Source organism: Lipotes vexillifer, unplaced genomic scaffold (assembly GCF_000442215.2).
Source record: "Lipotes vexillifer unplaced genomic scaffold, Lipotes_vexillifer_v1.1 scaffold395, whole genome shotgun sequence".
NCBI classification, from domain to species: Eukaryota; Metazoa; Chordata; class Mammalia; order Artiodactyla; family Lipotidae; genus Lipotes; species Lipotes vexillifer.
Window position 1 is genome coordinate 610,583 of NW_006797390.1, and position 16,857 is coordinate 627,439.

Below are 16,857 nucleotides of genomic sequence, written 5' to 3' on the forward strand. Positions count from 1 at the left end.
AATATGTAGTTCTTTAGAAGTAAAGTCTCACAATCAGATTTTGTTTAAGTTTTTGATCCCTTAATTTCTTCAGAGGATTCTTATAAATTGCCTCCTACATCATATGAACAACAAATTGATAACAGCATTTATTATTAACAACTATTATTATTCTTCAAATGCCCTTGGACTTTTCCCTTATCTTTCCTCTCTTCATTTTTTTTTTTTAATTATGGAAAATTTCAGACATGTAGTAAAGCAGAGTAAAGATACTCAGGAACTACCTGGCTTCAACCATTATCTTTCAATCTAGAATGCTCTTAAGGGGAGAGCCAAGGAGATGGCAGATAGGGATTCTCTTATTAATATAAACGTGATTTTAATACTTTTATTTTGATATAACCTAAAAGAAATGAAAGAATCAGGCCTTTGTCCTTAATCTTGCAAATCTCAGCTAGTACTTTGAAATGTAAACTTACAAATGTGATAAAGGATGAAAAAAGTAGAGTTTTATTCTTTTCATGAGAAATCATTTTTTGAAGTAATTTTAACCCATATTAGAATTAAGTATAGCATAGCTGGGGAGGGAGGAAAGACGAAATGGAAGACATTTGTTTGTGGCTTTACGGAGCCTGATGAGTCTAGGGCAACCCTGAAGGTGGCAGGTTTGAGAGGGGGCAGAGGTCTAATCTAAAACAGGAGTAAATTAATTTTGTTGTGGGCTGTATAGTCACCACCATGAAATTCTAATCCTGCACAGTCCACTAGGGTAGCCAGTAACCACATATGGCTATGGAGCACCTAAAATGTGGCTACTCTGAACTGAGATGCTTGAAGTGTAAAATGCATACTAAGAAGACCTAGTAAGAAAAAACATAAAATCTCGCTAATAAATTTTTAAAGAGTGGTTACATGTTGAAAGAAAATATTTTGGATATATGTGAATAGATTAAATATATTATTAAAATTACCTTTACCTGTTTTTTAAAAAAATCTGGCTCCTAGAAAATTTTAAATTACACGCATGACTCACATTTTGTAACTTGTATTTCTTTTGGACAGCACTGTTCTAGACCCAACCCTGTTGTAAAAAGCTACTACAACGGTCAAGAATGGGAAGATAGGGAATTAAGGGAAGCAGTATGGTTACAAACTTACATTTAAAGTATCTTAGCATATCTTAATTACATTGTTTAATTTGAAATAGATGTGCTATATCTAGCTTTAGTGTGCACTTTATTTACTCTACTACCCACCCCCCCAAAAAAACCCCACAGAAAAACACTTTTAGTTTTTGCCTTTAAAGTGAGAGAACAAGGAATAGCTAGCTGGAAGGGACTAATACTCTAGTGTGCAAAGCTACAAAATCCTTAGCTGTGGCTTTTAGGGAACTATTTTTGAGTTCTTGGACTCTGTGCTATTCTAAAGATCTTCTTAAGACCTTCATTATCATTTGTTGTTGATTTGCCAGATGTTGCTAAAAATTACCTTATCTTTTTAACATGTCCTTTGCTTGTTTTTCTTCTTCCTGAGACCCTTGCTTGCACTTAGAGCAGCATTAACACTGATCCAAGCCCCAGTTTTGTCAGGGGACCAGAGTGAAGATCACCAAAGCATTCCTAACCTACAGTCCTTTATGTGCAATTCTGAAATCCAAAAAGCTCTTGAAACCGAAAGTTATTTTTATTAATTCAGTTGGTAGAGAGTCTGGGCTTGAGGGATGTCCCTGGCAGTCCAGGCAGTGGGTGCGGGTTCCATCCCTGGTGGGGGAGCCCAAGAAAACCAAAACACAAAATGGAAGCAGTATTGTAACAAATTCAATAAAGACTTTAAAAATGGTCCACATCAAAAACACTTAAAAAAAAAAAAAAAAGGAGTCTGACTTGAAGCAGTGTAAGACTAATTGTAGTCCCTGTTTATCCCCCTTTGTGGGAGTATGTATATGTCTTGCTGGAAAAATATTATCATGCTTGGCAATGAAGTGCTACCCTGGACCCAGGTAGAGGTGATACACCACGTGCATTGTGTTAGCCTTTCGGTATTTCAAAGAAGTCCAAATTCTAAAATAGAGCTAGCCCAAAGACTTTCAGAAAGGGGATTTTTGGACCTCTATTATCATCCCATAGAAATTGAAAATATTTTATTAACCATAATTCTGTATTTAAGATATTTATCTTAAGCACAATCTGGACGCAGTAATAGAGGTAAATGAGGTCTTCCTGAAATACAGCTTTGTTATGTCACTCTCCTTAAAGTGCTTTCAGAAGTTTCTTGTTTTCTATAGTTTTTCTTACCTGGAATTTCATACCTCCTATAGGGTGCTGTCTCTCTGAGTCCCTTCTTTCTACCTCAAAGCGTCTCTTTCAGAGTCAGTCAAACAAGACATCCATGACTGTGTCTTAACGTGTGTTACTTCTTTTATTCTGAAAAATCATTTTCTCTTCTTATTTGTCCAAATTCTTCTAATTCTTGAAGGTGGATTTGAACTCCTGCTCCTTCCTAAAGTTTTTCCTGATTAGCTGTACGCCAGAGAAGGGTGTATGTGTATGGTTTTAATGTAAATATAGTTTACTTCCTCAACCAGATTGTAATCGCTTAGCTAGAACAGGCCCTGTTGTAAACTTCTTAGCATTCATCATGCTTTTCATGTGATTTACATTTAGTAGATATGTTTATTAATGTTGTTTAATTTGGGGTGGGGAGTGGAGTTGAGGGTCTGGTAGAACCTCAGAAAGTATATTCCAGTCAAATTGTCAAACTGCTCCATTTTGTTTACTGTCTTAGTTACTGTGCATCTAAGTAGCATAAGCAAACAATAAAAATGGGGGTTGGAAATGGGAATAAGGCTGCAGGCCTGCAGTTTCCCACTAGTTGCCAGGATACAGAAAAGTCTGTGCTGTTTTTATTCAGCTTAAAACTGTGTGGTTGTTTGGTCTTTTACTTCCACATATCCTTTTATATTTATGTATTAATTTTTATTTTGAAGCACTATATTTTACTAAATTAATTAAATATAGCCATTTAAGTATAGCTGTTTACTTTTAGGGACTAAAGCATTTTACTAAAACAATAAAGGGCAAGAACCAGCATTTACTGAGCATCTACTAATCTGATACTGTGCTATATAAGTAAACATTCTTTTCTTTAATTCTTAAATAATTCAGTAATGTAAGTGCTCTCTCCCTATTTTACATGTGAGAAATTTCCTTAAGGGGATCTAGTGAGCGATAGAGCTTATATTTAAAATCCAAATCTGTCTAATTCTGCCAGAGTATTGTTTGCTAATCATAAGAGATTTTTAGAGAGCAGAAGAATGAAGAATAAATGCTAAATAAGAAAATGGTGACTTGTGTAAACCAGAAGAATCTTTTGGAATTATCTTTTTGTTATTTTTCTCACTGTGGTTTTCAGTTTCATTCTTTGCCCATTATCTAAATTCATAGCTGATCAGCTCTCTTTGTTTAAGTTGTTAATTTCTCAGAATGAACAAACAAGACTGTTGCAGGACACATAACTGAAAGAGGAGAGTTGGTTGATCCTGTAATATTTTTGAAGTAGAAATTTAATTTTATTTTTAAAAAGAAGTTCAGTATTAGGTAACTAGTGTATGCTTTTAGATCAGCAAATAAATTTTAATAGGAAGGCCAATATTGGAGCATAGTAATCAGCAAAATTAGTATTAATTTATTAAATGTAAGATAATAATTGATTTAATACTGAAACGAGGAATAAGGTAAAAGCAGACACGTTTTACTATACCATACGCTTGTAAGAAAGTATTATTTTAGAGTTCTGTAATACAGAATGTTTAGCAGTCTGTGTTAGATGCTCTCTGATAGGATGATGAACTCCTCCCCCTAATGGAGAAGATAGGTTTCCTGTTAAGTATCTGACATTTTAGATGAGGTAGCAGTACATTTTCTGGGAGATGCAGTGGGAAATATTGCAGTAGAAACTGATGAGACTTTAGACTAGAACTTTACATATTTGTAATTTTTCTGCATAAGGTAATATTAAAGCCTTAAGACTCGATGGGCTTGTTGAAAGGTGTTTTATAGACAGAGAACAACTCAGGAAATCTTGGAACATATCCAGCCAGGTTTGAAAAAGGAAAGAGGAACCAGTGAGATGAAGAGATAGAAAGCAGATTGTGCAGAAGAGCACAAGAGCAGAGAAGAACAGAAAAGTAGTCACTGATCATTTTCAGTAGTCATTTGAGCTGAGTCACAGATTGTCAGCCAGTAGTAGGGAGGTAAGGGAATGAATGGTAAGAGGTGGAGGCAGCAGCTACAGATCATTCAGAGAACATGGCAGCAAAAACAGAATCATTCAGCTTTTAAACACTGTCTCTCTAAAATGGTGGAAACTGTGTTAAAGGCAGAAAAGAAGGACCTTATGGAGAGGGAGAAATTGGAGATCCTGGGAAGGAAGGACATAGTATTGGGAGGAAATTCTTGCAGGGAGGGTAGAGGAAGGTACCAGAGTCAAGAGAGAATCTCCATATTAGGGTGGAGGCAAAAGGACAGAGTTTTAAAATAAGCTTCTCCCACCTAAAATGATGACTATTCTAAAATACGTTTAATAAAGGAAAGATTTTCACCCTGATCAGAGTTTCCAGGCAGTAATAAAATGGGGCCAGAAATTCTTTCTTGGAGCTCTGCTTTTAGGAGGGATCAGGAAAGTATCCATTCTCTAAAAGTAAGCAGTAGTATGCATTTTCACATGGATTTAAAATTTGGGCAAGAATACCTTTCATTCATTCACATGGCTAAGCTAGGATCTGAGGATAAGAACTGTTATATAAAATTTTATTTCCGTTTTTAATAAGGTTTCTTGACTGTTGTAGGTCTTAGGAAACCTGTCTCCTTTTAAAGGTTTTTTAAAAAATAAATTTATTTTTTTATTTATTTTTGGCTGCGTTGGGTCTTCGTTGCTGCGCGCGGGCTTTCTCTAGTTGTGGCGAGCGGGGGCTACGCTGCGTTGCGGTGCACGAGCTTCTCATTGCGGTGGCTTCTCTTCTTGCGGAGCACGGGCTCTAGGCACACGGGCTTAGTAGTTGTGGCTTGTGGTCTCTAGAGCACAGGCTCAGTAGTTGTGGCTCACAGGCTTAGTTGCTCCGCGGCATGTGGGATCTTCCTGGACCAGGGCTCGAACCCATGTCCCCTGCACTGGCAGGCGGATTCTTAGCCACTGCGCCACCTTAAAAAATTATTTAACAAATATTTATTGAGTTCTCTGCCAGGCTCTTTAATAGTAGCTGTGAAAGACATAAATAGATGAATTAGGTTCCTGCTATTCTAGAGATTATATCCTAGTTATATATGAAAACAGATTATCAACCCTTTTCTCTGCTTTGTCATTTTACTCTTAAACACCAAAGTAATTTTAAGATAAACCGTAGGCATCATAAAATATATCCAGGAATGGTCTGTTGCAAGAAAATATGAATGTAAAAAATCTAAACTCATGTCTCAAGCAGAAATTATTAACTTTAAAAAGTGTGTAGTGTTAGAAGTTGGAGTAGTATTTAATTCTTTTTAACTATGTTTTTGACTTTTAAAAAACATTATATTTAAATATAGATTTATTCAGTTGGCTTAAGAGAAGTCCTCTTGTATCTAATATGCACAGATAAACATCCAACTAATATCTCTTTTCCATCAGATATAAATCAAATATTTATTGAGATTTGCAAGTGAAGAGACAAGAATATGGCACGATTTTGCTCAATTTTTAAGTATTTTGTTTCCAAGGTTTGGATGTTTGGGGAAGGTCAGCAAGTGTTTTAAAATTTTTAGAGAGGAGAGATAAAGATATTTGCTTGTCATTCCATCTAGGCATCACAGTATTGACTTACATGGAATATAATTTATGAATAAAAAATTAATACTTGTATAAGATTATGCCTGATACTTCTTTTTAGGTGGGTGTTGGCATGTACATGTTATTAGTAACAGAATAACATTTCTGAAGGCTGATTTGCCTGGTACACAGGCCACTTTAAATGATAGAAATGTTCTCAGATGAGGACTTGGAAATTGTTGCTTTAGAATACTTCCTCTGTCTTTAGAACAGAAGATTAGTACATGTTTCTGCAATGTCAGTGACAGATAAGATGCCTTTGCCACTTCTAGGGAAATTGCTGATGTTTACAATGAAAATGTCAGAATGAATTTAATAATGTTGCTATAGCAGAGGTCCCCAACCCCGGACCACGGACCAGTAGTGGTCCGTGGTCTGTTAGGAACCGGGTTGCACAGTAGGAGGTGAACCAAGCGAAGCTCCATCTGTATTTACAGCTGCTCCCCATTGGTCGCATTACTGCCTGAGCTCCGCCTCCTGTCAGATCAGCGGTGGCATTAGATTCTCATAGGAGCGCGAACCCTACTGTGAACTGCACATGTGAGGGCCCTAGGTCGCAAATATCATTAGCAGAGAGGTTTGACTGCACAGAGACCATAACAAATGAATTGCTTGCAGACTCATATCAAAACCCTGTCAGTGAGTGGCAAGTGAAAACAAGCTCAGGGCTCCCACTGATTCTGCATTATGGTGAGCTGTATAATTATTTCATTATATATTTCATATTATATTACAATGTAATAGTAATAGAAATAAAGAGCACAATAAATGTAATGTGCTTGAATCATGCTGAAACCATCCTCCTCCATCCGGTCCGTGGAAAAACTGTCTTCCACAAAACTGGTCGCTGGTGCCAGAAAGGTTGGGGACCGCTGTGCTATATAGGGTAGTTGGAAAGAGCTGATACATCCTAGTTACTTGAAACTTAGTTGCAGAGAGAGTATCTAGAGTTTTTTTTTTTTTTTAAACAAAATCAATGAAATAAAAAAATACACTAAACAGAAGGAGTTCTAAAAAAGACATCAATTCTGTATACAAGCTGTGTAACCTTATTTGAATCTTAGTTTCCTTAGATGTCAAACCGGCAAAACTCTCAGGATAAAATAAAATATGTTATAAAACACAATACGTAATAAAATAATATATGCAAAGGTACACTATAATTTGAAAACAAATGTACAAGCAAACTTAAGGTGATAATATTGTACTTTTAATTTTTACACAGTCATTTAATAGAGGAGGTGCATACTAAATCTAATGTTGCCAGAATTTTTAGAAGGAAGGGTAATAAAAGACTGGAGAAATAGAAGTAAAATATGAGCCTACATTGAGTCTTTGAAATCATTCTCATTAAATCAACATGTTGTCATTTTGTGAAAGCATTGTAATAGGAGTAACTAAGATGACACTTGGATTTTGATGTAGGCATAGTTGGTTTTGTCATTTTTACATACATTTGAAGAATAAGTACACATCTTTTCCTCTTCCTTCTCTTTAAACTTAAACTTGAAGGTTATGAATACCGATGGGACTGGGAGACGAGTGCTAGTGGAAGACAAAATTCCCCACATATTTGGGTTTACTTTGTTGGGTGACTATGTTTACTGGACTGACTGGCAGAGGCGTAGCATCGAAAGAGTACACAAACGAAGTGCAGAGCGGGAAATCATCATAGACCAGCTCCCTGACCTCATGGGCCTGAAGGCCACAAATGTTCATCGAATCATTGGTAAGTAATTCCACAATTCTCTTAGAGATTGAACCAGGAATGAGAAAAGATAGAGACAGTCAGCAGCTTGTAAAGTCAGCAGTGTAGATTGTTGATGTTTTGAGGGGATATACATAAATTCTTTGTGGTACAAGTACGTTTTTCTCAAAGTCTGATACCTTTTACATCATATCGCACGGTGTCTTGTAGTGGCTAAGGAAGTCAGTGAACAGCTTTTAGACAATTATCTTCTTTCTCAGGGACTATCATTCCATTTCCTTCCACCTCCCTACTGTCAAACCCTAAATGTAAGAACCAGAGAAATTAAATAAATGTCCGAGGGAAAATACTCCAAATCACTTTCTTCTTTTGGTTCCTGAAACCTCCAAATATATTTTCAGCATAGCACCAAGTTCAGTGATATTTGGGGATGACCTAGTGCTGGGCACCATGTAGATGGTCCATGAATAATTTTGGAATCGAGAACTTTCTTTAAAGTTGTTTATCCGGAAACAAATGAGAACTTTTAAGTTATCAGATTGATTGACAGGAATAACCTTTTAAATGTTGGCTTAGTACTCTGCCTACATAGTTTGAATCGAAGGGCTAAACTTAACACACACACACACCCCTTCATGAAAAGAATTTCTACTGTATGAATAATGCAGTTTACTTAAAGTTTACTGTGGGTATAAAGGAAAGTATTTTTGTCATACCTCTATTCCCAGTTGATCAGCACAAGAGTTTTGACCTTCTCCGTTTTCAACCTGGGCCAGTTCAGCACTCCTTAGGCAACCTGGTAGTCCCCACTCCTGGGAGGTCACCATACTGATGCCAGCTTAATCAGATACCCAATCAGCATAGAGCATTACCGATCAAAACTCTTGGGCTCAAGCCATCCTGCTTCCGAGTAGCTGGGACTATAGGCCTGCACAACTGTGCCTGGCCTTTTATTCCCTATTAACCCTCATAGTGCATGTTTATGAGATTACAACTGAAACTCTAGATTTGGGAGCAAATATAATCCTTGGTCTTTGTGAAACAAATGCTTAGTCATTTTAAATTGAAAATGTGTTGATTGTATCAATGTGTGTGTCCTTCTGTGCCCTTTTATAATTTTAGGTTCCAACCCCTGCGCTGAGGAGAATGGGGGATGTAGCCATCTCTGCCTCTATAGACCTCAGGGCCTTCGCTGTGCCTGCCCCATTGGCTTTGAACTCATCAGTGACATGAAGACCTGCATTGTCCCAGAGGCTTTCCTTTTGTTTTCACGGAGAGCAGATATCAGGAGAATTTCTTTGGAAACTAACAATAATAACGTGGCCATCCCGCTCACTGGTGTCAAAGAAGCTTCTGCTTTGGATTTTGATGTGACAGACAACCGAATTTACTGGACTGACATATCACTCAAGGTTAGCAAAAGAACTGGAATATTAAAACTGGGGGCTAAAAGGGAGAGCGTCTAGGATTTCTGACTCTTCGTGCTATTATCAACTTTCCTCATTACTTAATAGGCAGAGTTCTACAAAATCACTTAACTTTTTAAAGGAAGTCGAGGGAAAGGCCCATTCAGTATTTTTTATTAAGTATGTTTTAGTGCAAGATACTCTGCTTGAGTGTTCTAAATCTGCAAGACATAATCTTCCTCTACTCTGTTCTGTTTGAATATAATGAGTGACATTTTCTTCAGTTAGAGAGTAAGCAATTGTATGCTTCATATAAATGGCTTATAGAGACTTGACTCTAAGTTTATTTAAAAAAATTTGGGGGCGCCTGACTGAGGTAGAAAATGCCAATTATGAGTTACAGCATACCTTTTTTCCCCCCTAGAATAAATATTGAAAAGCACATTGAGTCAATAAGGAGGAGCTCCTAACCAGAAAATCTGGAGAGTAAGCTTTCCTTCTTCCAGATTGTTTTGGACTTGTTTTAGATATAACTTGTGTAAAATTTTGTCTCATGTGCAAAAATCATGGAATGTTAGAGCCAGAGTTGGATTCTAATGGTGTTCAGTAAAATCTGTTAAATGAGTGAATGAATGCTTTATCTTGGCTTTTATTGTGTGGGCTTGTAAGTTTCCTCATCTTGAAAATAACGATAATGTCTATCTTGCAGGGCTGTTGTGAGGATTAAGTGAGAAATTATATGTACACAAAGTACTTAGGATAGTACTTGCCATGAAGTAGCAGCTATTATTAATAGGTTGAATTATGACGGTTTTAATTTTTAGGGGATTCAAAGCTACAGTGGTAATGGTATGATAATAGTCATATGCACTTCTATAAGGTATCAGTATAAGGTTGTTGAGATCTTCAGTTGACACAGTGACATGGCCTACTCTCAAGTACCTTCAGGAAGCTGACTACCAGTTTAAAGTCTACAACATTCTGGTCACGTCTTTTTCACTTGATTACTAATAAATTTTACAAGAATAGTCATTCCACTGTTTTACTAGAATAAATTTCTGGTCCTTAAAAATTTCAAAACTTTCTCCCTGAATTGGCAATAAAACTTGAGGTCACAGTTGCATTTATTAGAGATTGACATCATTTTTTTTTCTTTGCTCATAAAATATGTGAATTGTATTGAGAAACTATGCCTCTGGCTCTTCTGGATCCTCCCACCCAACGAAAACCAAACCATACATTCCTTCTGGATGGTGTTCTGTACTTATGCCCTGTGACTTTTTTGTTAATCTTATTTTTGCAGACCATCAGTAGAGCCTTTATGAATGGCAGTGCACTGGAACATGTGGTAGAATTTGGCTTAGATTATCCAGAAGGCATGGCAGTAGACTGGCTTGGGAAGAACTTGTACTGGGCAGACACAGGAACAAATCGAATTGAGGTATCAAAGTTGGACGGGCAGCACCGACAAGTTTTGGTGTGGAAAGACCTAGATAGTCCCCGAGCTCTTGCACTGGACCCCGCTGAAGGGTAAACAGCTTTTTGTATGCATTCTTTGCAACTGCATTGTTCGTGGCCAAGTTATGGATTATATTCTTGATGTCTTAAATAATGCTTATTAGGAATTTGACAAGTCAACCATAGACAGGCTTTATCTTAAAACCATTAGTTGAAATTTCACTGATTTAGAGTTAATAATTATTAGCTAAATTTGACTTTTGTCATCATTAACATTGGGTGAAAAAGATTAGTGAGGGCTTCCCTGGTGGCGCAGTGGTTGCGAGTCCGCCTGCCGATGCAGGGGGCGCAGGTTCGTGCCCCAGTCCGGGAAGATCCCACATGCCACGGAGCGGCTGGGCCTGTGAGCCATGGCCTCTGAGCCTGCGCGTCCGGAGCCTGTGCTCCGCACCGGGAGAGGCCACAGCAGTGAGAGGCCCGCGTACCGCAAAAAAAAAAAAAAAAAAAAATTAGTGAAATGGATTAATAATTACATATTAACGATCATACTTATATACTAAGTAGACAGCCTTTTTAAAGGTGTCATCAAGTCTGTATTTGCTTTCACTCTCTCCCAAGTTACACCAGATTCCAAACCTATGAAAGTAAACCCACTGAAATAATGTGTGCTAGGAAATAACTGCATTTTACAGGCTCCATTCTAGAATGTTTGTTAATTCACAAATGGACAATTAGTTTGATTATTATTATAAACTTGGGGAAACTTTGATATTAAACAGTGAACCTTCTGATAAATAAACTATTTTTTTTACAACATGACATATTTTTCAATGGTCGATGATCCTTCTTACATGATTTAGCAAGTTTTAAAAAGCCAGCATCTAAGAAATCTGAAATTTGAAGAATAACTCCATTTTAAAAAGCAGACGTTACCAATGTGAACATACAAACATATTTACTATAGCCGTAATGAAAAATAGTTTCCTTGAATCAGTCAGTTCCATGGTTAGCTTGTTAGCCATGTAGTTAAGAAGGTCATACTGAAAGCACCCTCTCTGTGCTGACATGTCGTGATTGGGTTATGGTGATTTTTATTCTAAACATTAGTTACCAGACAGACATATTTAGTAGTTGGGACGAAGTACTCTAGTTTATGTGGCTGCTGGCAACTGTGAAATTTCTCCCACAGTTGTTTTCTCTTGGGCTCTTGGGGTATGCACGTGCCTGTCAGCTGACAAGTACAAATGCAAACAGGGTGTGCACGTGCCTATCAGCTGACAAGTACAAATGCAAACAAAGACCGAGACAACTTCAGTTTTCAGAAAAGCGTGTTCATACATTGCTACCAAATCAACCATCAGCTAACAGGCTGATGAGTGAATGTCTCCCATGGGTATTTGATGAGACCTGGCATGTGGAGAACATTCCTACTCCCAGTATTCAGTGTGTCTTGAAACTAGCACTACTAGTTCAGCTGAAAGGGCATTTGGCTAAGGATTAGCTTCTAGTTCTAGCGCTGCCATATGACTGGCTTGACGACATTAGACAAATCAGTCACACTTTTAGTGCCTTGGCCTCCTCATGTGTAAAAAACCTATACTGTTGAGCTGCTCTAAGGTTAAGGTGAAAAACTCAAAAGAGTACAGTAAAAGCAAAAGAGTATTCTAAAATTCCACAGGGGTTGTAGTAATAGTGTTCACTGACCAGCTGATACATTAAGGGGTCATTTGTTGCTCTTACACATGGCAGTATGTTACCTTGGACCATGTGACCAAATACATTTTCAAGCTTTGCTTTTAAATTTCATTTAAAGCCTATTAATTTTTACCCTTGATGTACTGCTGCAGCTTAGTTTGGGGGAGAGTTGATGACACAAATTGAAAAGAAGTTTAAAAATTAAAAAATTCAAATTACTTGTATTCAGAAATACATATATTTTGTTCTGAAGTGAATCAGGTTCTGAGACCAGAGCTTTAATTCTTTGCTAACTTCTTGAATATTAGTTTTATAAATGCAATGCTGCAATAAGGAAATCATTGGTTTGTTTCCAGTTCCTAGGTTTTGGATGGAACAAATTCATTGGAAAGACTAAGGAAAGCTGACTCACTTCCTTTTTAGGATATGAGAAAAAATATTTAGTTGAGGCTGCCAATATTCTTGAAAAAAATTATAGCTATGATTTTGTTTTACCAATTTCCTTGACTTAATGTATATTTTCTTTAAATTCATTTAGTTACTATGCATGAATATGATCCTTTCTCCCAAATAGTCAAAAATGAAATGTTAAATATCCACTGTTTTGAATTTAGATTTATGTATTGGACTGAGTGGGGTGGAAAGCCTAAGATAGACAGAGCTGCCATGGATGGAAGTGAACGTACTACATTAGTTCCAAATGTGGGGCGAGCAAATGGCCTAACTATTGATTATGCTAAAAGGAGGCTTTATTGGACAGACCTGGACACCAACTTAATAGAATCTTCAAATATGCTTGGTAAGCTGTACTGCTTTTGTTCAGACAGACAGTATATAATCCTTTCTGTGCAAAAATCAGTGGCTGCTATTTACCATAGGTTAGATACTATTAATAAAACTTCATATGAATGACTAGGTTCTTCCTCTGTCTCACACTGTATCCTATGTATTAATAGTGGGCCAAGTACTTGGATTCATATCTCTTTAATATGTGGAAATTTCATTACTGTTGGGCTTATAATGGAATTTATAACACCCTGGATATTCCTGAAGTGACTTTTTGTACCGGTAAAATACAATATATGCATTTCCATCCTTTTATGGAAGGAAAAATAGTTGAACTATAGACCTTTATGGAGGGAAAATAAGACCACAATCAAAATAGACCATTCACAGGAGTTTAAACAAACTCAGTGATTTGTAGCAAGAATATTAGTTTGAGGCATGGGGTCAGACTGCAGGTGGGTTGATTTCAGAGGACCAGTGTGGTTTAAGAATTGCTTTTAAAGGAATTCTTCTGTTTTAAATTGCTTACAAAAGTGATGTTTTATATGTTAACGTTTTATTTTATTTTTGCCAACAAGACTCTTACATTCTCACATATTTCATCTCTCTGCTTCTCCCCTTTCTACTGCCTTTCTGAAAACAGGACTCAACCGTGAGGTTATAGCAGATGACTTGCCTCATCCTTTTGGCTTAACTCAGTACCAAGATTACATCTACTGGACGGACTGGAGCCGACGCAGCATCGAGCGTGCCAACAAAACCAGTGGCCAAAACCGCACCATCATTCAGGGCCATTTGGATTATGTGATGGACATCCTCGTGTTTCACTCCTCTCGGCAGGCAGGGTGGAATGAGTGTGCTTCCAGCAATGGGCACTGCTCCCACCTCTGCTTGGCAGTGCCAGTTGGAGGTTTTGTTTGTGGATGCCCTGCCCACTACTCTCTTAATGCTGACAACAGGACTTGTAGTGGTAAGCTGCATTTCTCCCCAAAGCAATCTAGAATTAGAGGAGAAAGCAGGATTTTGAAAACACTGTAGTTCATGTTCTTTCTAGAGTAAAAAGTTGTAGAGGTCCAGAGTTGATCATTTGTTTAATAAAAGGGAAGGACCAAACGTGGAAAAATGCAAATTTTTGTTACTTTTATTTGTTTGGTGCTAACTAGTTGATGTTATGGAAAAATTGATACTATAGAAAAAGTAAGTCTTTTATCCTTGGGGATTAAATATGTATTGAAAAATTTACATAGCTTCTTTGAGAGAGACAGCAGACAGCACATGTGTGTGCTATACATATTTATTCATGATAAAGGAAGGGAAGGACAGTACAAACAGTACAACAAAGAGAATGTACAAAATACAATCTCCTTGTCCTTTGAAGTTCATAGAATAGGCTAAAGATGAAGAATTTAAGTGTGTAAGAGGCCAGGCAGAAAATGCTATGAGTAAATTTAGCCCAGTATGAAACAATAGTAAATAGATGGGGAAGGAAAACTGGAGAGCACATGCCCTGAACATAGTGAGTGGTTGCCACTTATTTCTAGCTGATGTTACCAGCTCTTCTCAGATTCACATGCACACAGAGACACACACACATACAGTGCTAAGAACACTAAAACACAGTGTGCCACAAAAGGTTGTTGGCTTGGGGAGTCCTGATTAATGATTCAAGTGTGCATGAACGCCCATGTCTTGGTGGATAGACAAGCACAAATTGGTAGATATGATAAATAGATCAGAAAAAGTAGATTCGTGGGAGAGAAGTAGGGTATGGTTCACTAAGTTAGAAGGTAACAAAATTGCTGTAGGATACTGGATATAGTGAACTATTGAAATTACCTTATTCTGTGCCTGAAAGTATAGGAGGTCACATAGGAAAGGATTTAGTCTGTTCTGACACAAGACTTCAGTTCTGAAAAAGAAAGAACATCAGTTTATAGTTTAATGATTTGGCATCTCTGTCACACGTTAGTTTTGTGTTTTACCAAAGCAAGTTACATAAATTTTTTAAGCCTTAATTTTTCTCATTTGTACAATGGGAATAATAATAGTAATTAACTTGTAGGGTTGCTATGAAAATTGAATAAGATATAATAACATGATTTGATGGCTGTGGAGAATGGATTTGAGGAGGAAAATTAAGTGGTTGCAGGGCAGTCAGACTCTTGTGATAATGCAGGTCGACCTAGACGGGGCTGGTGGCAGTCGTGATGGAGAAACGTCGATGGGTTCAAGGTATATTTTGAAACTAGAATGAACAGAACTTGTTAATGAGTTGTATATGAGGAAGAATAAGAGGGAGGAAGCAAGGATGACTCTTAGATTTTTGGTTTGAGCAGTTAAGTAGATAGTAAATGGGGAGGATTAGTTTTCAAAAAGAATTTAAAAATAATTTTAGGTTTGTATTGATTTTCCTATGGGAAATAAAAATATTAAATAGGTAATTGTAGGGACTTCCCTGGTGTTGCAGTGGTTAAGAATCTGCCTGCCAATGCAGGGGACATGGGTTCGAGCCCTGGTCCAGGAAGATCCCCCCCCAACATGCCGCAGAGCAACTAAGCCCGTGTGCCACAACTACCGAGCCTGCGCTCTAGAGCCCGCATGCCTAAAGCCCATGCTCTGCAACAAGAGAGGCCACCACAGTGAGAAGCCTGCACACTGCAACGAACAGTAGCCCTCACTCACTGCAACTAGAGAAAGCCCACATGCAGCAACGGAGACCCATCGCAGCCTTAGATAGATAGATAGATAGATAGATAGGTAGATAGATCAACAGAGACCCAACGCAGCCATAGATAGATAGATCAGTCTATCAGCAGAGACCCAATGCAGCCATAGATAGATCGATCGATAGATAGATAGGAAGATAGGAAGAAAGAAAGAAATTGTATAGAAGAATCCATAGCTCAGGGAGAGAGATGATGTTAAGAGGTTTTAATTTTAGAAATGCCAGCATGTATTTAAAATAGGTACTTAGGGAGAAAGTATAGACCTGGGGTCAGCAAACTTTTTCTTTAAAGAGCCAGAGAGTAAATATTTAGGCTTTGTGAATCCTATAGTCTCTCTCACATTTATTCAGCTCTGTACACTGCAGTGTGATAGCAACCATAGATGTTACATTTTTAAAATGTGGCTCAATTCTGATAAACTTTATTATAGAAACAGGCAGCAGGCCAGATTTACCTTGTGGGCCATAGTTTGCCAACTCTAGTGTGGTGAAAAGAAGGGGTCTGGTAACCTCAGGAACTCTGGTTGAGGAGAGAAAGCTCGCAGTGGACACACAAAAGCAGCAGCGAGAAGGGCCAGAGGAGAACCAGGAGAAGATAGTGACACAGAAGGCAAGAGAGAAGATTGTTTGAAAATAGAACTGTGTTAATGCTGTTGACAGGTTGAGTAAGGTGAGGCCTAAAATAGTATCCATTGGATATTTGGATGAGGTGGTTATTAGTAACCCTGAAAAAAGTAATTTCAGGGAGGTAATGGTGAAAGATGGGAATAGATCAACAAGTGAATGGAGAAAAGGAAGGGCTGGTAGTGTATGTGTTATGTAGACATCTTTTTTAAGAAGTTTAACTTTGGAAGGAGAAAATGGGGGTAATAAGTGATGGAGACAGAAGAATATGGAAAGACCTTTTGAGGTCATTATTGTTCGGGCTGATTTTACCAGTGTGTGCCAGTTGGTGAGTGAAGGTCTTGAGAAATCAGTGCTGAATGTCCCAGTGTCTGTCTTTGGCTCTTTCTGAGATGATTGGCAGTGTTTCAAGAGGCTTCCTGTTGCGTGTTCTTTTTATAATGAGTACTATTTAATATTTGTGCACAGATGTATTAGATTCCAAAGCAGATTACAAGAGTTTAACACAGAGTACTTGCCCTCAAAAAGTTTTCTAACATTGTGTAATTTACTCCTAGACCTGTGTTTCAAAAGCTAAATCAGATCATGTTGTTACTCTGCTCAAAACCTCCCAT

General features: G+C 37.6%; 1 protein-coding gene across 3 annotated transcripts in view; it reads left to right on the plus strand.

Moving 5' to 3' along the window:
- Positions 1–16,857, plus strand: part of LRP6 (LDL receptor related protein 6) — a 156,981-nt gene that overhangs the window by 101,275 nt on the left and 38,849 nt on the right. For all 3 annotated transcript variants that reach the window (XM_007469337.1, XM_007469339.1, XM_007469338.1), the window contains 5 exons: positions 7,354–7,570; positions 8,672–8,961; positions 10,259–10,485; positions 12,723–12,907; positions 13,538–13,864. In XM_007469337.1, coding sequence (XP_007469399.1) covers positions 7,354–7,570; positions 8,672–8,961; positions 10,259–10,485; positions 12,723–12,907; positions 13,538–13,864 — 1,246 coding nt within the window. The remainder of the gene's footprint in view (positions 1–7,353; positions 7,571–8,671; positions 8,962–10,258; positions 10,486–12,722; positions 12,908–13,537; positions 13,865–16,857) is intronic.